The sequence below is a fragment of the Petaurus breviceps genome, unplaced genomic scaffold (genome assembly GCF_028583685.1).
Source record: "Petaurus breviceps papuanus isolate PSGF00001 unplaced genomic scaffold, PetGlider_PUasm1.0 90702, whole genome shotgun sequence".
Taxonomy (NCBI): Eukaryota; Metazoa; Chordata; class Mammalia; order Diprotodontia; family Petauridae; genus Petaurus; species Petaurus breviceps.
The window spans coordinates 1753139-1775860 of NW_027187317.1; the positions used below are offsets into that span (position 1 = coordinate 1753139).

A 22722-nucleotide genomic window follows, 5' to 3' on the forward strand; every position below is an offset into this window, starting at 1 on the left:
GATAGATAGATAGATAGATAGATAGATAGATAGATAGATAGATAGATGGATGGATAGATGGGTAGATGGATAGATAGAGATAGATGATAGATAGATAGATAGATAGATAGATAGATAGATAGATAGATAGATAGATAGATATACACATACATATATATACATATTTATTCCATATATAGCTATATATATTGATAAACAGACTATACAAAGATCTTACAACAAGCTCTTCCACAGAGGTAAGGCAATTTTAAATATCCTCATTTTAGAGATGAGGAAATTTGGGCTCAGAGAGCTTTTGTGGCCTAACAGAGATTAAAGGTCAAGTCACTTAACCTCTGTCTGCCTCAGTTTCTTAAACTGTAAAAATGAGGATAATAGCACCTATCTCCAAGGAGTTTTGTGAGAATCGTATGAAATAATAGTTTTTAAAGCACTTAGCACAATGTCTTGCACAGAGCAGAGGCTTAATAAATATTTGTTCTGCCTTACCTACTTCACCAGATTTTTGTATGCTCAAATTATATAATATACAAAAAAAAAACCCTACTCTCTAAATTATATCATTCATTTTAGAAATGAGGAAACTAAGGCTCAAAAAAAAAGTCAAGTGCTTGGGTATGGTCAATCAGTTAGTAAGTGTCAGAGACAGGATTAGAACCCAGGTCTTCCTGACTTTAGATAGATATCCACTATGCCACAACAATTCTTACATTGCCCACAGTCGTGCAGATCAGAAGTGGGAAAAGTCAATACTTAAATCCAGGCACCTTCACTACAACTATTTTTTTTCTATTCTATACTGACTTTCTGTAAAAATGAGAGGTTGGGTTAAATGGCTCTGGGGTCTCTTCCATATCTTAATCTATGATCCTATACTGTTAGATCTTAAGAGACAAAGACAAGTGAAGGAAGAGAGCGTGGCAGAAAGCATCCTCCCCTATGTCCTCCTGGCTTCCCTAGAGCTACATTCAGGAGAGATGGACATGAGCTTTCTCCTGTTTCAGCTGCCTACACTGTTTTTCGAACTACTAATTCTGCTACTGATGCTAAAGGTTCAGACTCATAGTGTAGAGCCATATATGATATATCTAGGTGTGAATAGTTATGTTAGACTTAGAGTCAGAAAAACCTAGGTTTAAATCCTGCCTCTGAGATTAACTGGTTGTGAGACCAAAAGGAAGTCACATAACCATTCAGTCTTTGTTTCTTCATCTGTAAAATGGAGATAATAACTATAGTATTCTTAGGTAGGTGTCACAAGGAATACAGCACTGGGCCTAGAGCCAGGAAGACCTAAATTCAGATTTGGCCGTAGACACTTCTACCTGTATTACCCTGGCCAAATCACTTAACCTCTGTCTGCCTTGTTTCTTCAACTATAAAAATGAAGATAGGACCTACCTCCCAGGAGTTTTGTGAGAATCATATGAGATAAAATTTTTAAAGCACTTAGCATAGTGCTTGGCACAGAGCACAGGCTTAATACTAATTAATATTCATTTAAATATTAATATTTACTGCCTTACTTCACAAGATTGCTGTAAACCCAAATTATATAATATACAAAAAAAAAACCCTACTCTCTAAGTTATAACATTCAGAATGATATAATCAAACACAGGAGAGTGGAAGATCTGGAACAAAAAAAAATAGAAGACACAAGTCAAAGAGCAAGTAAGATGTATATTATTCTTTACCTCCTCATAAACCCTGCATCCTGAAAGCACTATATTGGGCCGGAAGTTGTTTGCTTTAACCTTCTTCTCAAGCCTGGAATTGAGATCTGCCAGTGAAGCCTCAGAGATAATCAAGAAAGGGCTGGCACTAGAGTAAGGAACCTGCACAGTGAAGAAGGGGGAAAAAAAGGATTAGTCTGAAGTATAGAAATACAAATTGTCCCAAATTTGATTACAATTATTGCAAAAGTACCCGTGTACGCATGTCAATGCATAGTGTATAACTTATGCCTCTCTCACAAGTAAGTTAAAACCCAGTGACTGGAATTAAGATATCTATCTGCAATAATGACTTTAGATTAGATTTCTCAATGTGTTCATCTGTAGGTATGTGTGTTATATGAGTATTCATAAAGAAAAATTATAAAATAAGCTATAAAAAAGTAAATGTTCATGGTATGTTTATTTCTTTACTTCTATAGCTTCTATAAGAGAATGAGAATAGTCATCTAGAGATCAGTCTGTCATTAACGAGCTCCATGACTATAGGCAAGTTAGCTAGCCTCTCTGAGTCACCATTTCTTCATCTTTAAACTAAGGTAGCTGCAATTGGGTATGGTATCTTACTACCCTACAGGAAAGTAGGGGGGAAGGAGATAAAAGGGGGGATGATAGAAGGGAGGGTAGACTGAGTGAGAGGGTAGTTAGAAGCAGGCACTTTTGAAAAGAGACAGGGTCAAATTAGAAAATAGAATAAGTGGGGAATGGAATAGGAAAGAGGGAAATATAGCTAGTCTTTCACAATATAACTATTATGGAAATGTTTTGTGTAACTACACATGTACAACCTATATTGAATTGCTTTTCTTCCAAGTGGGGGTGGGTGAGGAGGGAAGAAGGGAAAGAATCTGGAAACCAAGGTTTTAAAAACAAATGTTAAAAAAAAACTGTTTTGTTTTGTTTTTCCATGTAACTGGGAAATAAGATATACAGGCACTGGAGTATAGAAATCCATCTTGCCCTACTAGAAAGTTGGGGGGGGGGAGGATATAAGAAAGAACAGATTGGGAGAAGGGGTATTCAGTAGGCTTGCTATCTTGGGGTGGGGTAGGGGAAAGACGGGGAGAAAATTTGTAACTCAAAATCTTGTGGAAATGAATGTTGAAAACTAAAAATAAATAAATTGGGGGGAAAAAGTAAAGTGAGGAAGGGAATAGAAAAAATAAGCTAAGGGAGTTGGAGTAGATTGGGGATTCTTAACCTATTTTTGTTTCATGGAGCCCTATGGAAGTCTGATGTATCCTATAGACTGATCAGAATTTTTTTTTAATAATTGAAAAAAATAGTCACTTTCAGTTAGAGGTTAGTAAAATTAAAGATATAATTATTTTTCACCTAAGGTCACAGACCCCCTGAAATCTCTCCAGGGACACCAAATCCTCTGGACTAAGCAATCTTTAAGGTTACCTCCAGTTGCAATATTTTAAAGATATATCAGAGCAGCCTAAAACATTGTTAACAACTTGCAAATTGCCCACCGTCCTTTTCACCAACCAAAACATGGCATTGATGATTCATGTGTCATTAATAAGCACGTGATATTTCCCCAGTTCAATTTTACTTATTGAAATTCTTATTTGCCTCCAGCCTTATTTCTTCGAGGTTCAGTGTGATTTTTTTTCTAGCTTCTGAGTTAGTAACTATATAAAATACATTATAATTCAACACAACTACAACCACCGCATTAGAATTTTGTCATCAAAGTGATATTCCACTATGAGGCGAAGGGAAGACAAATGAAGATCAAATAATATAATATTTGTAAAGCTCTTAGCACAGTATCTGGTACATAGTAGGTTCTATATAGATGTTTGTTCCCTTCTCCTTCTCCTTTTCCTCCAACCTTCCACCCTTGGACCGAACCACATCCAATAGCAAAAGAACAAAAATATTCACAGATCAAATATGACTGTTTTCTTTGTCTCCAAAACATATCATTACCATAGCTCTAACAGGGATAAGAAGACAAAAGCTTAAGAAAGATAAAATTGGAGGTGCTCAAAAGAAAAAACAGCAATTAGTGCTAATATGGCAAAAATGGTATTTTTAACTCATTTGTGCTACTAGAGGCAATGTGGCTACTCTGGCAAACATCTGTCATGGAGATAACACTGGTTTAATGGTCAATGGAGACTATACACCATTCATCTCAGGAACCCAGAAGAAAATAATTAATAAATTGACATATCAAAGGAAAATCATTCTCGTCTAACCTCATCTCTTGACCGGAAATAATCCACTATTTGTTTGGAACTTCTTGGCCGCATGTGAGGCTCAAAATGTATCAGCCGATAGGGCTGAGTCTTCAGAAAGCTGGTAATCCATTCAGCTGCCTCATCACCACAATCTCTGCCCTCAACGTCAAGGCCATGAACTCTATAGGAAGCAACAGAAAGGAAAAGTTAGAATTTGGAACTCAGAACACATACTTTTAAAAATATAGACATGCCATATTGAAAAAAGATGTGTTCTTTATTATTAGTTATTTTCTCTGCCCCCAAAATAGTAACTTCATACTCCAAAGACAGGTCAAGTAGGGGTTTAGAAGACCTAAGTTTTAATCCTGGTTTTGACAAGTCACACTATACTGGTACCATTTTATGCTTCATTTTCCTAATATATAAAATGAAACTATGAAGTATTAATTAATAACCAACAAGTATTTATTAAGCCCTTACTATGTGCTAGACATTGCATTCTGCATTCTTATTTCTACCTCCACAATATCTCTTACATCCATCCCCTTCTCCCCATTCACATGGTCACCACTCTGGTTCACATTTTCATCACCTCTACCCTCATCTATTAGAATAGCCTCCTTTATGGTCTTCCTGCTTCCCACTCTTCTCTCTGTAATCCATCATCCACATACTGCCAAAGTGATATTCTTAAAGCACAGGGCTGACCATGTCATTCCCTGCCTCAGAAAACTCCAGTGGCTCTCAGGAAAAATTAAGATTCTATGTTTAGTATTTAAAGCCCTTTCACAATCCAGATCTGACCTAATTTTCTAGACTTACTACATACTACTCTCCCTCACACACTTCACATGCCAGCCAAATGGGCCTTCTTGCTGTTGTTCAAACTCACCATTTCATCTTCTCTCTCCATTCCTTGGAATGGCTGTCCCCCGTACCTAACATGCACTCCCTCTTCCTCTGAGGCTCCCAGAATCTCTGCTTTCTTTCAATGCTTAGCTCCAGTTCTTCCTTCTACCCACAGACCATCTTGATCCACAACCCATGCCCCTGCCAATTGCTAGGGCCACTCTCCAGAAAATGCTTGGAATCAGCCTTGTGTCTATGTTTTATTTACTTCTGTCTACATGTCTCCCTACAGAAGATCATGAGCTCCTTGAGGGCAAAGACTTTCAATCTGTCTGTGTCCTCAGTGTGTAATAAGTTGAGCCTTGTACAAGGTGGAGATTGAATTGTTGAATTAACAGAGGTAGGGAGATTCCCTACTGGGAATTATCAACACCAAAGGTGTTCAACATGTAGGCCTGTTGTGGGCTACACACAACATTTCAGCAGCCTGAACCCTATTAGAATATTATCAGGAAAAATTTAACAAAATAAATGAAAATACAATAAAACATAGATAATGTTAATGTGTGGTTCTCTATGTTAATATGCAGCCCAAAGGGTTCTTTACATATGCTTTATTGCCTCCACCCCACCCTCTTTTTATTTGAATCTGACATCACTGGTGGATACAATTTCAAATCCAGACCAAAATAAAAATGTCACTCAAGGCCCTTTAAAATACAAAGATTAAAAAAAAAATCAAATAATATATGTCCTCCAGGAGTCTACACTCTAAACAGGGAGAAAGGGATGTGAAATGTATAAATTGTATATAATATCATATCATATAAAATAACATAACATAATATAATATAAAACAATATTTTATTGTCCTTTTCTCTCAGAGCTCAAGTCCCTTGTGAACAGCCTTCTCTGTTACTGTTCAGTCATTTTCACTCATGTCCAAATCTTCATGATCCCATCTGGGATTTTCTTGGCAAAGATATTGGAGTAGTTCACCGTTTCCTTTTCTAGCCCATTTTATAGATGAGGAAACAGAAGCAAACAGAATGAAGTGACTTGCCCAAAGTCACATAGCTAGGAAGTGTCTGAAGTCAGATTTGAACTCAGAAAGATGAGACTTCCTGACTCCAGGCCTGGCACTTTATCCACTGTGCCACCTAGCTGCCCCAGAATCCTGATTATCCTGATTCCCTGATCCACCCACTTAAAAATGTTCTCTGCCCCCTTAATTTTCCCTAGGCCTCTTTGTCTAGATCTATCCTCTTTCCCTATCACAATCTATCTTGCATTATACCTATTCTCACATCATAAACCACGAGAGAACATTTTCTTCTTGGAGGATTCTGAGAAGACTTTAGGAACAGAAGGAAACCTGAAGGCTTCAAACCATTTCAGAACTTTGCTTTTAAAGCTGCCTCCAGATAGCTAGATCAGGTCCTAGGATCATAGGTGAAAAGCATAAAGACTTTAAAAACCATCCAGTCCAGCTCCCCCGTCATACAAATGAAGAAACTGAGGACAAGGTAAGCTAAGCTATTTGCCCAAGACTGCAAAGACAGTAAGCAATCAGAAGAGACATCTGAACCCCAGTCCTCTGACTGGAGACAGCACTCTTTCAACTGTACCACACAACCAATCTCTCATAGCACTCTAGTCACACCTTGTTTGGATGTGCTAAATGCTTAATCAATAAATCAACAAGCATTTATTAAGCACCTCCAAGTCCCTGGCACTTTGCTTGGGACTTGGGATACAAAGATAAAAAAATGAAACAATCCCTGCTTTCAAAGAGCTTGCATGATGAAAGGAGCTCTCTCCCTCCCTCCCACCCCATCCCAACCCACCACTACACACATACACACACACAAACATACACACACATACACACACTTTATTTGCAGAATAACTTTTGTCTATTTCAAAAAATAAAACTTCCCTCCAAAGAACTAGGATTACTGAGTGGCACAGTGGAGATAGTGTTAGGCCCATGTGTCAGGAAGACTCATCTTCCTGAATTCAAATCCAGCCTCAGACACTTACTAGTTGTGTGACTCTGGGCAAACCACTTAACCCCATTTGCCTCAGTTTCCTCATCTATAAAATGAGCTGGAGAAGGAAATGACAAACCAGTCCAGCATCTCTGCCAAGAAAACCCTAAACAGTCATAAAAATCGAACACAGCTCAAAAACAACTCAACAACAACACCAAAGAATAAAGAATTACCAGTAATGCAAATATTCCAAAGAATGAACTATAAACCATTCCAAAGGAAGAGTTCCTAGAATGTTTGTAATCATCACAGCACCACTGGAATCATTTCATAGCCTCCTAAGAAAATTAATCTAAAGGATAGTCGTTTCAAGGTACAAAATCCAGTGTGTTCAATCTAATATCAAATTACCTTCTAATCATACCTTCTACAGTTCCCCTCATTCTTCTCCCCTGGACTCTACCATGGAAGTCTTTAGAAGCCAACTATCACTATCTTGGGCAATGAAATACAAGCCTTTTAATGAACATTAATGTGCATCTTCATTTTGGGGAGAAAGAGAATTTGGGAGAATGGGGAGGGAATCAGAGTAGTTTAAAAAGAGGGGTGATAATGCAATGTAGAGATGATAGCTGATAATTGCCTTAGGATTTACATTTTTCTTGAATCAGTGGGGTGGGGGTGGAGGGGATAAGAATTTCTAGTCACTCTACTTGCCAATAGTTTCCATAGTAACCATTCTATAAGCACTTATTTTTATACACACATACTAAACTAAGTTTGATGAACAGAAATGGTTCTTCTCACCCCACCCCAAGTGTAGAATGAATCAGATAAAGATTCAACCAGGGAACCACAGAATCCCAGAGTCGAAGAGGGAAACTTCAGAGGCCATCTGGTACAACCCATCCCAGAACAGGACTGCAACATCCCTGATGAATGGTCATCCAATTTCTTCTTGAAATTACTACCTCCATGCCACAATTGGACAACTCTGATCATTAGGAAGTTTTTCAGCAAATGGAATTTCCTCAAACAGAAGGAAAAGATGGCACTAAGTGTACAAATAAAGCCAAGAGCACAAAAAACACCTGGGCCTGGGCCAACTGGAATACAGAAAATGGACACAGATTCTATCACCTCAATTAAAACCATCATCTCTATTGTCTTCTGCCCTAGCCTGGCTGTGTTGTTGGCAATCTACACTCCACTGACAAAAAAAAATGAACATTCAAGGCCATAATATATGTAATGTATAATATACACAGATGATAATCACAATAATAATAGCAGTTAACCATCATATACTGTCGTAAGGTTTGCCATATGCTTCACATACCTTTTCCCATTTGATGATCTGATTCAGAGGAAGGCATGGTTAGACACAGTTTGTTTAAAAAAAAGATCTGAAAGGTTTAGTGGACTGCAAACTCAATATGAATCAGCAATATCATATGGCCATCCCCCAAAAAGGCTAATGCAACCTTGGGCTGTGCTGAGAAAGGCATAGCTTCAAGAATAAGTCTCTGTACCTAGTTATACCACATTTGGAGCACTGTATTTACTTCCTGGTATCACATTTTAAGAAGCCCTTGATAAGCTGGAGAATGTCCACAGGAGGGCAAACCACGATGTCAAAGAGTCTGATTTTGTGCCTTCCGAGGACATCCTAGGTGAGTGTAGAATAGAAAAGAGAATACCCAGGGGAACATAATCAGTGTGTTCAAGTATGTCGGGGGCTGTCAGGTGGAAGAGGGATTAGTTTTGTTTGGTCCTAGAAAGCAGAACTAGGGGCCGTAGGTAAAAATTGCAAAGAGGAAACATAGGAAAAAACTTCTAAATCAATTAGAGTTGGACCATAATGGAAGAAGGAAATGGCAGACCACTCCAGTATCTTGGCCAAGAAAATCTCAAAATCAGGTCACAAAGGGTCAGACATGACTGAACAACAACAACATAACAGAACAAGTAGCATCGAGAGGTGGATTCCCCTTCACTAGAGATCTTTGGGCAGAGGTTTGTTGATCATTTGTTAGGCATATTATAGGAGGGATTATTTTTTGGGTCTGAGTTGGACCAGATGGCCACTAAGCCCCTTCCTATATTCAAATTCAGATTATATGGTCTTCACAATAACCTTATGAGGTAGATATTATTTTACAAAGGAGGAAACTAAGGCTGAAAAAGATTAAATGACTTGCCTAGGATCACAATGTTTATATGTATCAGAAGCAGGATGCAAAACCAGCTTTTCCTGCCTCCAAGCTGAGTACTCTATCAATTGTACCCAAGATCCTAAACCCAACATGAAGCCATCACCACAAACACCACTAAAACAAAGAAAAAAGTTTGAGTTAGAAAAATCAAATTTTAGTTTGGAACTTAGGCCTCTACTTCTTTTTGGTAGCAAAGACATGATTGTGGGGCAAAAAATACCTAAAAAGCAATTATTTCCTTTGGAATTCCCAAATAAGGACACAAAGAGTAGTGGAACAAAGCCAGAGATGACCCTGACTTAATGAAAAATACCCAGAAGCTCTATGAATTAACTAGAAATCTTTAGGAAATTATGTGTGGGCTCTGGTTACAAATCCTTTATAGGACAATGGTTTTACCCGTTGAGAACAAACTCAACCTTTGTCCAAAGCAGCTGTGTGCCGACAGAGATCCTTAGTCTTAACATTTGGCTGTTTATAAATGTTTAACCTTTCAGGCCAAAAAGTTTATATGAGGCCATGTAGAACCAAGAAAATTTCCTGTACAAAGGGATTACTGAAGATGAAATTTTATTAACTCAGTTCCAAAGGAACTTCTATAATTGAACTAAGATTTTTTTGGTGGGGAGGAGGAAGGGGGAAATTAATATTACTTCAACAAACTAGTAACCTCAGCTTTCCAAATCTCTAGAATCTATAGAAATTCTTTTGTGGTATTTTTGTACCCTTTACCTATGTCCAGCAATTATTTTGTGTTTCTTCTCCTACATGCTATAAGTGTTCCAAAAATTATTCAGTGAGCTCTTTCCTAAAGTTTCTAATTCATTAAACACATACAAAATAAGTTCCCCAAAGAAAGAATATTAAAATCACCTCCCACCTCACCTGCACTTCAGCACTGCATTTGTGGTAGGTGCTTTGATGGGCAGAATCAAGTCTTGGGTGTAGGCTGCACTGAGGATCAGGGAGTCATTTTCACAGGTTAGGGAAATTAGTACCAGGCGGGGCTCCTGTCGAGCTGTGACCATGTTCCCGTTTTCATTGATGATGAGCCAAAACCTGCCATTATCAGAGCACAGAAACAGGAGGAACAGTGTGGTAATCAGAGCACAGCAGCATAGTACCCTAAAGCTATAGTTCATGGAGAAAGACAAAGAGAGGGAAAAGGGGAGAGGGAGACACCATTAAGCAATGCTGAATTTATCTCTTAGATTTCAAGGTCCAATGATTATACAGTAAATGGATACATAGCTATAAAGCACTATGAGTGACTTGAAGTTATGGAAATTCAAAGTAGTATTGAGCAATAGTATAATAACAGTAGGGGAGAGAGTCATGTTAGAAAGACTTATGTTCATTTACTATTTTTGATATATCCTAGATGTACAACCATGGGAAAAGGACATTAGCCCTCAGTTCCCCTGAGTAAACTCTAAAGCAATAAGTTGCAGGTAAAGTAATCTGTGGTGTGATTTTCCTGAAGTCAGGAAGACTCATTTTCTAAGTTCAAATCTGACTTTGGACACTTACTAGCTGTGTGACTCTGGGCAAATCACTTAACCCTGTTTGCCTCAGTTCCTCATCTATAAAATGGAGATAGAAATAGCAAATCACTCCAGTGTCTTTGCCAAAAAAAACCTTAAGTGGTGGTGACAAAGAGTTGGGCACAAGTAAAATAACTGAACAACAACAATGTGATCTGATTGGTGGAGGGAGGTATCACACCAGAAGTTCCCAATAGTGATGAGATCATCTCTGGATCTCAGACCCACCTAACAATAGAAAATGGTGTGAGAGACAATGTTCCAAGCATGGATCAATTTCTTAACTAGGCTGTTATTGTTAAGTCATATCTGACTCTTCCTGACCCCAGAGACCACAGAACATCAATTCTGTCCGTGAAGTTTTCTTGGCAAAAATACTGGGGTGGTTTTCCATTTTTTTCTCTAGTGGATTAAGGTAAACAGAGGTTAAGTGACTTAGCCAGGGTCACACAGCTAGTGAGTGTCTAAAGCACTATTTGTACTCAAGGCTTCCTGACTCCACTTCCAGCACTCTATCCATTGGCTTTAGCTTGGTTATCCACTGCATTAGCTTGGTTAGCAATAACCAATAAACTGGTTCTAAGGTCTCTCAATAACCAAAGACCTCCAGTGAAGGAGGGCAGGGTCTTTTATGGTGATTAACAAGATGACAGAGCAAAACCTGAGCAACATCGTGTTCTGATTGGCCAGAAGGTAAAGACCCTCTGACATCAGCTTGACATTACAATTGTTTGAACCTCTCCATAACCACAAACAATATGTGTGTTTCAGGTCACAAGACAAAGGTATAAAAGAATCCCTATTGGTAGACATTTCAAGGAGGAGATGGGATAAGTATCATCTCAGCTTCTTCCCATTACCTCATAGGGAGGTGAGATCAGTTCTCAGGTGATGGGAGTACTCCTCAGCCAATGAGTTTCATCTGCAGATGGTGGGAGTTGCTACAATAGTTTAAATTGATGAGATTTAACCTCTTAGGTTTATCAAGCTACTCTGGAATGTGGGTGGTGGGTGAAGTTACAAGGGTAAGGAACAGTGAAGGGGAATAGTAAATCTAGCTTGATTAGCTCTTTTTTTTTTTTTTGCTTTTTTTTTTTGGAGGGCAATTGGGGTTAAGTGACTTGCCCGAGGTCACAGGGCTAGTTTTGTGTGTGTGTGTGTGTGTGTGTGTGTGTTAAATATCTGAGGCCGGTTTTGAATTCAGTTCCCCCTGACTCCAGGGCCGGTGCTCTATTCACTACACCACCTAGCCGCCCCTTGTTTAGGTCTTAACAAAATAGAATTAAAAGTCAATTTTCAATTTCACTACAAGCATAATAACAAAAACCTGATCATTTTCAAACATAACCTAAGAAAAAGATTTTTAATTCACAGAAAACTTTGATGGGCACTTCCTGTAATGAAGTTTTATATTAATTTTCCTTTATTATCTACAGTGTAAAATAGTAGATAATGTGTTGAACCTGGAGTCTAGAAGAATCTAGTTCAGACCCTTTCTCTAAGACTCACTAGCCTTTTGACCATGGGCTATTCACTTCATATCCTGGAACATAAGCACCTACCTATGATTTATCTACTACATAAAGAGAGTTTCCACTTGGAAATTAAATAAATAAATAAAGACCTTAGAAGAAGGTGTATTGGTCTATTAAAAAAAAAGTCGATTTACAGATGTGAGAAATTAATAAGCCATGTTCACAATTTAATACAAGTACCTTATCCCACTTACCTATTTTGTATTGCAAATTCAGTGAATCTCTTCCTCTATTAAATAAAGAGGCATTGCTATTCTTGGGGGACAGCTAAGTGGCACAGTAGATAGAGCACCAGGCCTGGAGTCAGGAAGACCTGAGTTCAAGCCTGACCTCAGACACTTACTAGCTACATGACCCTAGACAAATCACTTAATTCTGTTTGCCATGGTTTTCTCTATAAAATGAGCTGGAAAAGGATGTGGCAAACCACTCCAGTATCTCTGGCAAGAAAACCCCAAATGGGATCATGGAGAGTCAGATACGACAACAGCTATTTTTGAGAGGCATTTGAGGTCAAGAACTCCTAGCTTTGGAAAAAGTTAAGCAGAAAGTGAGTGAGGGCATTTTCACTGAAAATACAAATTGCACATTTGGAATTTGTAGGGACACACTCTTGACAAGAATATGAAGGAGTAATTTGGATGAAAATATCCCCCTCATCCACTGTTTAGAGTGCTATTGGTGCAGTATTACCATTCTCACCATGCTCATGTGACAGAAACATGGCCAATATATTCAGAAGCCTAAAAGACAGGTCTGCTATCGTTCCCAGAAAGGTCAAAGGATATACTCCTGTCCCTAACTCTCTTCATCCTAACCCTCCCTACCCCAGTAAAATATTTCCTAGCATCATTTGAATGTTTTGGTTCTTATAGACAGCCAAGATAAACAAATATAATCAAAGGATCCCGGAAGGAACACTAAATATCATTTAATCCAATCCTCTAATTTTACAGATGAGGAAATTGAAACTCAGAGGAGTGAACTAGAATGTCCAATATCATACAAGCAGTAAAATTATAGTATCATGATTGGAAACCAAGTCTTCTGACTTGAAATCCAAAACATTCTTTCACTTCATCATATGGAATCATATTTGATATTGATTCCTGGAATCAATCATTATTCAAGTTCTGCAATCTCATTTTCCAGAGCAGATTATCTTTCCTTATTTCCCTTGCTCCTCACTTTTCATGTCTCTCTTTCCTCCACTGGTCAAAGGAATGGGAATGGTGGAAGAGGAAAGGGAGCAGAATCCAATCTCTCCATTTTCCTATTTCTTCTAAAGATGTGAGGGAGATTGAAAATAATGGTTTCATGAAATTCAGGATCCCTGAAGTTAAGGACTTAACTAACCAGAATGGACTCTTTCCAGTTTTCAACCATAAGATCTCCATTCAAGGGTAATTGGATTTTAAAATGCAGGTAACTGTCCAGCAGTGTCCAAAATAGAACTGCTGGAAGGTGGCATCAATGTTGTCTTTCCCCAGTAGAATGTAAGTTCCTTAACGGAAGGAATCGCTTTGATTTTTTTTTTTTTTAAGCAATTGGGGTTAAGTAACTTGCTCAGGGTTACTCGGGCAGGTGTTTCTGGGTGGGTGCTAGTGTCTGAGCCTGGATTCCACCCCCAGGTCATCCCGACACTGAGGCCGGTGCTGTTACTCGATGTGCTACCTGGCCACCCCAATTTTTTAAGAAATTATTGTTACTTTTCATCCCTGGCATCTACAACAGATGAAAGGGGTTTGGGGAGCCAAATCCTGCCTCTTTATTTTACAGATGAAGAAAATGAGACCCAAAAGTTTAATGACTTGGTCAAGGTTCCACGGTCAATAAGTGTCTGAGATAACATTCTCACTTCCTAACTTTAAGTCCAACACTCTGTCTACTGTGACACTAAATGTTTGTTGATTGATTGATTAGGGCAATTGATTAGGTGATCCAATGGATAGAGCAATGGCTCTGGAGTTGGGAGGACCCGAGTTCAAATTTGGCCTCAGACAGTAGGTGTGTGACCCTGGGCAAATCACTTAATTCTGTTTACCTCAGTTCCTCACCTGTAAAATGAGCTTAAGAAGGAAATGGCAAACCATTTCAGTTTGTCAAGAAAATTCTAAATGGAGTCACAGAGTCAGAGACGATTGAACAGCAGATTGATTTAATTGGTTTCATTGAGCTGGGGGTGCTGGGGGTGTGGGTTAGGGCCTGCTTTCAAAGTCTTCTGGTGTTCACTTTTGCCTGGGTCTGGTATTATTATTCACTATTGCAAGGAACTCCCAATATGAAGGTATTATAGAATAACGAAGATACTCAAGGAAACTGAAAGGAGATCATTTGAGAGTTACTTGGGACAACGAAGGCCAATTAAGTGATTTGTCCATGGTCGCCCTGATCCCCAGTGAGTGTGAAAGACACAACTCGGACCGGGTCTTCTGGACTCCAAGGTTGGCTCGTCCTCTAACCAGTGTGCCACAGTGCCTAGAGGGTGCTCTGAGGGCTGACATGATTTTTCAGTTTCCAAATGCTCGATAAACATATCACAAAATTGAACTTTCCATCATTCGGACACACGAGGTTACAGTAGGGACTTGAAGTAATTGTGAGCCACAATTCCTCAGCAACTACATTGGGAGACTATGAAAACAGTCAGCAACAGAAGACTAGGTCAAAATGTGCATTTTGCATATTAATGTGGCAGTCTAGTCACCCCCGACCACTCCCCATCCCAGGGACTGGAGCGATGCCCCAAGTGAGATGGTACCTGTCCCTCAGGTGGCCGCTGCGCAGCCCCATCTCGGTGCATTCGGCCTCGTTCACAGGCACCCCCTTGCAGGACTTGATGGGGTAGATCCAGAGCTGTGCCACGGTGCCCACCTGCTGCAGCCTGCGATGCGCCCTCCCCTGCCGCCGGCGCTGCGGGTCCCTAGTGTTCCATGCGGCGGCCCCCAGAGCAGCCACGGCGGCCAGTCCCAGCGCGGCCGCCCCGAGCCAGGCCCTGGACTGCCCCAAGGCTGGGAGCGCAAGGCGGAGGCGGAGCTCTGGGAGGCTGAGCCTGCTGAGGGCAGACGAAGCTGCAGCGCCCATGACTACGAAGGAAAAAGCCAGCACTGCGTGCTGTCGAACAGCCGCGGAGTAGAAGAGAGCGCGCACAGCGCGTGGAGCGGCGCACCGCCAGGAGCTAGGAGCTGGAACCCTAGGCTCGGCCGCTGGCCTGGGCCTGGGTGGGAGTGGCCCGACGCCCCGAGTGGGAGGGGAGAGCCCTGCACCCTTTGCACTACCGCCTGCAGCAGCCCGAAATCTGCCCCGGGGGCAGAAATATTTGGCATTCTCCAAGAAGGGGGAAGGTGGGGGATGTAGACCCCCATCAGCCCTGATCTATCAAGCCTTCCAGTTCTCACCTGTAGCTAACAAATGCTCCCTGTCTCATCTTGACTTTAAGTTTCTTTTTTAAAATTAAATTTTATTCTATTCTGAACACCAAAGAGAATGGGTATTTGCATATGCCTGGAAGAGAAAACGTACTGTATTTAAAACTGTCTCCATCATCTACACCAATGGTGTTAAACTCAAATACAAACGGGACTGCTTACCTGTTCGCAAGGATCTCTGCGGGCTACATGTTGACAGTTTTAAAAACATACTGTTATCTATGTTTTATTATAATTCGTTTATTTATTTTTAAAAAGTTTTTCTCAATTACATTTTAATCCTGTTGGAGCAGTGTTCAGAAATGTTGCCAGCTGTTTGACACCTCTGATGTACTTGATACATTAGAGACCAGCAATTCTTTGTAAAATTCCTATGCACATTTTATAGTGAGCTTGTCTTCTTAAGCTTAAAAGGACAGTCTGAAGCTTTCAAAGACGTTCTGCTTGTCTGGCCTTCCTTCTGTTCCTTTTGCTTGAACAGAGGCCATACTTCAATAATCATCTCTCCTTTCCTTTTTCTTTTTGCTATCCTGTCCCTAAACCCCTCTGGCCCTTCCACCCATCCCCACTAGAAAAAAATAAATAAATAAAAGTAAAAACCCTGTAACAAGTATATATTTGTCAAGCAAAACAAATTCCCATATTGGCTATTTCTGAAAATGTGTGATCCATTTACTACTTTGTCAAGTTCATATGCATAGTTCATGTTCTGTATTGTGGAGTCAATGATTGATCATTTCATTATGAATCTGAAGTCCCACTGACCTTGCTTTTACTGGCAAATTCATAAAGATATTTATTTATTGCTTGAAAATATGAGAGTTTATGAGAGAGAGCAGATTGGGGGAAGGAGTATTCAGTATGCTTGCTATCTTGGGGTGGGGGGTAGGGGAGAGACAGAGAGAAAATTTGTAACTCAAAATCTTGTGAAAATGAATGTTGAAAACTAAAAATAAATAAATAAATTTACTTTAAAAAAAAAAAAAAGAAAGAAAATATGAGAATTTAGAGAGAGACCAGCAAGAATTAGAATTTTAAAACCAGGCATCAGACACCTCCACATAAGAAATATACTGAGCTCAAGGTGACCTTGAAGATACTGAACTCTGCAGCATTTTCATTAGCTTCAGGTTAGACCCTACTGAGTTAAATTTAAAGGGAAACCCAGGACTAAATGAGGGAGAGGCTATCAGAAAGGAGGAAGTCACAGAGGCAAAGAAAAGGAACCAATAGTCCACAAAAAAAATGATTCTCTACTCTACTTCCAATCAAGTATAGCACAGAATGTTGGAGTGTAAGTAGCAATTGTTTCTATTCTGGCCAGAAACTGAGGGTCTTCCCCTCCCAGACTGATTCTTTTGTGAAGGCAAACTAGGCCATCTTTTGCCTCAGTTCTTACCTAGCCTTTAACTAGTGAATGAGTGTTGTCTCAGACAAATGGAGACCTGGGAAAGACCTTAGCTTAAAGAGACCACTGCATCCTGGGCCATCTCTCAGATCTCTCCCCTTCAATTCCTCCTTTAAGATCATCAAGAAAGGAACAACTTCTAGACCTTTTGCCTAATTAAACTCTTTCTAATTATGACAACTCAAAGGGAATATATGTATCATCTCCCTATACTAGAATGTAAGCGGTTTATCCTTGTTTAGTCCTTTATCATTGTTCATTGGTGTTTAAATTTTTATTTTTCTCTTAACTGCTGTGTTTGAACTTCAAACTTTCTATAAAGTTCTGATCTTTTCATCAAGAATGCTTGGAAGTCTTTTATTTCATGAAAAATGTCTTTTTTTTCTTTGATAGGATTATATTCAATTTTGCTAGGTAATTCATGGCTGTAAGCCTTTACATATATGTGTATGTAAATATGTGCATGTATATATGTATGTGCATATATACATACATGCACACACACTTTTTTTTAACCTTATGTACTATGGTATTCTAAACTCTCTATTTCTTTATAATGGTAGCTGCTGAATCATGCATAATCCTCAGTATTTGAATACTTGAATTCTTTCTTGCTGGCTGCTTGAAGTATTTTTTCTTTGACCTGGAAGCTCTGAATTTTGGCTGTAATTCCTAGGAATTTTCATTTGGTAATTTCTTTCAGCAAGTAAACAGTGGATTCCTTCTATTTCTACTTTGCCCTCTGTTTCTGAGAGATCTAGGACGTTTTCTTTTAAGATTTTTTTGAAATATGATGTTTAAGTTTATATTTCAGTTATAGTATTCTGGTAGTCTGATGATTCTTAAATTTTTTCTCCTCAATCTGTATTCCAAATCAGTTGTTTTTGGGTTTGGGGTTGGTTTTTTTTTTTTCGGTTGTTGTTTCTTATGAAACACCTTAAGTGTTCTTTTATTGTCCCCAAACATTTGATTTGTTTTAATATTTCTTGTTTCATGGAGTCATCTGCTATTTGATCCTTTCTATTTTTCAGAGTTTATTGCTTGGGCAAGATTTTGTACTTCTTCTGGCAAGCTGTTAATTCTTTTTCCAGTTCTTTCTTCTATAGTTCTCATTTCTTTTCTGATTTTCTTTCTCTAGCATTCTCATTTCATTAAAAAAAAATTAACTTTTTTAAAACTTTCTAAAAATATATATGTTTTATTTCTTTCATCTGGCAATTTAGCTCTTTTTTTTTTTTTTAAACTTTTGCTTTATCTCTTTGGGGAATGCTAGTTGAATGTGTGCCCAGGCTGTGTTTTTCTTTGAGACTTTTCTTGTAGATGTTTTGGAGTCATTCTCTTCTTCTAGGTTTAAATTTTGTGTGTCCTTGTTACTTTAATAACTTTGTATGGTTGGATTCTTTTTTTCTATTTGTTCATCCTTCCAGTCTACTTCCTAGCTTTGAATAATTCTTAGAGTCAGGCCTTGTACTTCAACAGGGAAGATCCTTGGTGTATTGAGTGTTGTGTCGTTCCAGGATCTGAGGGTCAGCTTAGACCCTGGAATTGCACATTTTTCAGTGCTCCCAAAGTGATCTGATCCAGGGCCAAATCTGAGTACTAGCTTCCTGGTCTAAACTCTACAAGTTCCTAACCTGAGTCTGAACCTAAGGAACTACACTATCACTGTCATCCAGCTGGGAATCCCCACCAGTTCAGAGTCACAGAACTGAAGGCTCCCCTTTGGTTTGGGATTCCTGCCCTGGTTATTCCTGTAGAGTTGTCAGATTGGGCTGGAACAGATATCCCACTCTGCTGGCTCCTCAGCTTGTTCTTCTCTAGGTATATCACCTAGGGCCTGAGACTTGTGGGAGTTGGGGGAGTTGGAGGAGGCAAAGGTCCATTTCCAACCCCCTCCCCATCAGTCCACCTGGTTCTGTGACCTAGCACTGGGTGGTAGGGAACAAAAATGCTGGTTCCCATCTGTCTCTGTCCCCAGTATGGGTCTGGAACCACTTCTTGCCTCAGTTTACAGCCTCTCTCTGGGTTCTCATGTGTTCTAGACTGGGGACTGCCTAGTCCCCAGTGTCCATAGACTTCTCTATCTTCTTTTGCCAAGCTGTCTGCAAAAATGACTCACTATGACTTTTTCTTTAATTTCCCAACGAGATTCAGTCTAGTGCTTTTTCCCAGTCTGTTTAAAGGAGTTTGGGAGTGGAGCCCCTCCCTGCACTACTCCTCATCACTCCACAGTCCTGGCTACTTCCCTCTTTTATTTTGTTATTAACCCCTGCCCTTGTCCTTTTTCCTCTCTACTGCCTTCCATTTCTGTTCCAACTTCTAGAACACAAACCCCTGTGGCAGTGCCTTCCCTGGACCTTATAGAGGTGAGGATTTGTTAATTATTCAGTAAATATTGTGTAGTACATAAAGCGTCCAGCCAAGTCACTTAGCATTTATTTATTACCTGCTTCAGATACAAAGAAAGTCAAAACCAGTTCCTACCCTCAAGAACCTCACAGTTTAAAGTTCAGGAAGGAAAAGATCGTGGTAGACTGGTCGTGGCACGAGCAGGGAAGCTTTCATGGAGCAGGTGAGACTTGAGGATCAGTGTTAGACAGGTGAAGATGAGGGAGTTGTATCACTTAGCACCTGCACAGATCTCTTCCCGAGGATTAGCTCAAATACCACTCTCGCAAGATCCCTCAAAATATGGTAACACTGTTTCTTTGGGGTTTCTTGTCTTCTGATTTTAGTTGAATGAGTATCTGGGTTTGGAATTTACTGGAGGATGACCATTTGAATTTTGAAAGGCCAGGAGAGTTATCAGAGATCCATCAAATGGAATTTGCAGCAGAATTCACCAGACTTCATGCCAGCTCTAGGTAAGAGGGAGTTTATGGCCCCTCCTGGCCCCTATACCCTCAGTATCTCATCCTTCTTCTCTAATCAATAAACATTTATTAAACTCTTACTATATGCCAGGCACTTGTGTTAGCCAGTCTGGAAAGATTGAGAGGCAAGAGAATTGGCTCTGGTTAACTGCCCTTTTTTGAGTGCACCCCAGTTCCGGTTGTGTAACCAAACAACAATTTCTTCATCTTGGGGCGGCCAGGTGGCTCAGCGAGTAAGAGCACCGGCTCCAGTGTTGGGACGACCAGGAGATCGAATCCCGGGCTCAGACACTCAGCACCACACTCAGAAATAACTGGCCGTGTAACCTTGAGCAAGTTACTTAACCCTGATTGCTTAATAAAAAAAAAATAAAAAAAAAACCAATTTCTTCATCTTCTGGTTGGCACACTGGAACCAGTTGCAGAATGCTCCCAACACAGGGAACAAAGGGCATCTATTGCACATATCATGCCTTTCTAGAAAGACTCCCCAGCCTCTTTCACATGAGTGTTTTATTTCCTCCCCATACTCCACCCCTTACATTATGATTCCAAATGTTCCTTATCCAAACCATTCCAATGAGCATTTATACAATTCTTACTGTGTACAAGGCACTGTTTGCAAAACTGAGAATACAAAGACAAAATTTAAAACAGTAAAAACAACACCTTGTGGAATGTATATGTTACTAGAAGGATATAACATGTTGGTTGATTGGTTGGTTAGCCTTTCTTCCTGAAGAAGACCAAAATGGCATCACTATGTTGGGGCAAAATGGTATAGGTGATGTCTTTTGACTCATGCAGAAATTGAATTTAAGTAAGGCAGAGTTGCACAGTCTTCAACCTCACTCCCTCTTTCAGAGTCAGCACAGTCCAGTGGCAAGACAAAAGTCAAAATGACTGGTGATGACTCAGGATACACCAAATGACCTTGGTATCTTCAAAGTCTGACCAACCTGAAAGGGCTACACAGCACCTGCTTCAACCTCCTTCGTGGTCATTGGAAGAAATTGTTCAGGGGCAGCTAGGTGTCACAATGAATAGAGCACCGACCCTGGAGTCAGGAGGATCTGAGTTCAAATTTGACCTCAGACACTTGACACACTTACTAGTCATGTGACTTTGGGCAAGTCACTTAACCCCAATTGCCCTCCAAAAAGCAAAAAAATAAATTGTTCTCATCTGCTCATTCTGCCAGAGGAAGTCCTCACATATTTGAGGCAGACACCACTCTAACTCACCAACAAGTTTTAGACCCCCTTGGTCATCCTCAACCTGATTTGGTCCATCTGTCACAACAATTTACCAGGGTCAGGCCATTGCACATACTATGGCTTCTTGGAGTCACAGATGAGAATTAGATGAATCAGGTGGACACCAAAAGTGGAAAGTGGCCCTGAAAAGGTCTCAGCAGCCCTCATACCAGAGTTACTAGTTTTCCCTGAATACTCCTATACCCTGATGTGTAAATAAGTATATACATGATCATTTGAAAGAGAGAGAATGGGGCAGCTAGGTGGCAAAGTGAATAGAGCACCAGCCCTGGAGTCAGGAGGACCTGGGTTTGGATCCAGCCTCAGACACTTAACACAAAAATTAGCCGTGTGACCTTGGGCAAGTCACTTAACCCCAATTGCCCTCCCAAAAAAAGCACAAAAAAAAAATTCTGGAAATGAGAGAGAATGGAAGACAGTGCTTCTAAGAAGGGAGGAAAGAAGGCATGACTTCTATAAGAGACAACCTACCTAAGGTCATGAAGTTAAGGGATGAAATGCAGAGTTTAGGCAACACCAGGTTCCATTTTGACTAGAATGAAGAGAATGTGAGGGCTAGTTCTTTTCTAACCATGTTATTTGGTGCCCAGTCCAGCTCTGATTAGGCTGGTTGTAATGCCTACATCTGATTAAGTTCTAGAAAAAAATGTGCTGCCCACTAGTGTGTACAAATGCAAGACTCAAGGGCTTGTCTGAAGCAAGAGGAATATTTATTTCTCATAGACAACACACTTTAGTGTTTGTTCTGACTTAACAGCACCTAGACAAAGGGCACTGGTAGAACATCTTAATATTTACTGAATAATAACTGAAACATTCCTATAATCTTCCTCATTCTCTAGTCTTATCTATGGACTTTTAGGTTTAAAATTATCACCTCTTTTTTCTCCCAGTTCTACTCTCTCCACCCTCTCTGCTCACTTCACTCCACTTTCTCCTTTACAATCTAGGAAAAATCTATAGATGTATACAAAGGGGAGAGGGAAGAACAGGAAGGATGAGAGGAGGAGTTAATTATGTAATGGTTTCCACCAGCAGATAAGAGGGAAGAGTAAACGGGGAAAAGGCTAGCCCTAGTGGAAGAGACATTGATTAATGGTTATTGATACAAGTCTGGAAATGGAATCATAAATTTAGAACTAGAAAAAAATTTCTGTGGTCATCTGGTCTAATCCCCTCATTTTACAGTGAAGAAAATGAGGCCCGGATAAGTTGTGACTCGGCAAAGTTCACACAGGTAGAAAGCAGCAGAGCTAGTATTAAACCTAAGTCCTCTGACTCCTGATCCAGCTGTGTTTCCATTACATCGTGCTGTGTCATGTCTTAGCACAGTAGTGTTCAAGATTCCAAGACTAAAAGTTTCCATACACACATACACATCATTATTGTTATGTTTCTACCTCTCCTCCTCCCACCTCAACTTTTTAATTTAAAAATTCAAGTGTCATCGTGTTTTGTACTAACCCAAATCCTTCAACTTCACATAGAATACTAAAAATCTAATTTTCAGTTGTAGTCACTTCTAAAGGTTGCCCAGGACACAGATGGTCCTGTTCCACAGGGCACTTAGATTTGGAGAGAACTCAAGACCCAGAATTTCATCAATTTACAGTTGGAAAAGACTTCAGGTCATCTAGCTCAACCCCCTAATTTTGTGAATTAAG

The 22722-nt window shown here is 39.8% G+C and overlaps 1 protein-coding gene across 2 annotated transcripts in view; it reads right to left on the minus strand.

The window, feature by feature from the left end:
- LOC138144628 (mitochondrial amidoxime-reducing component 1-like) overlaps positions 1-15249 on the minus strand; it is a 46521-nt gene extending 31272 nt beyond the window's left edge. For both annotated transcript variants that reach the window (XM_069065993.1, XM_069065995.1), the window contains exons 1-4: positions 14834-15249; positions 9879-10052; positions 3950-4112; positions 1698-1838 (exon numbers count right to left, since the gene is read on the minus strand). In XM_069065993.1, the coding sequence (XP_068922094.1) occupies positions 1698-1838; positions 3950-4112; positions 9879-10052; positions 14834-15156 (801 nt within the window). In that variant the 5' untranslated portion in view covers positions 15157-15249. The remainder of the gene's footprint in view (positions 1-1697; positions 1839-3949; positions 4113-9878; positions 10053-14833) is intronic.
- Between the last annotated feature and the right edge of the window lie 7473 nt (positions 15250-22722).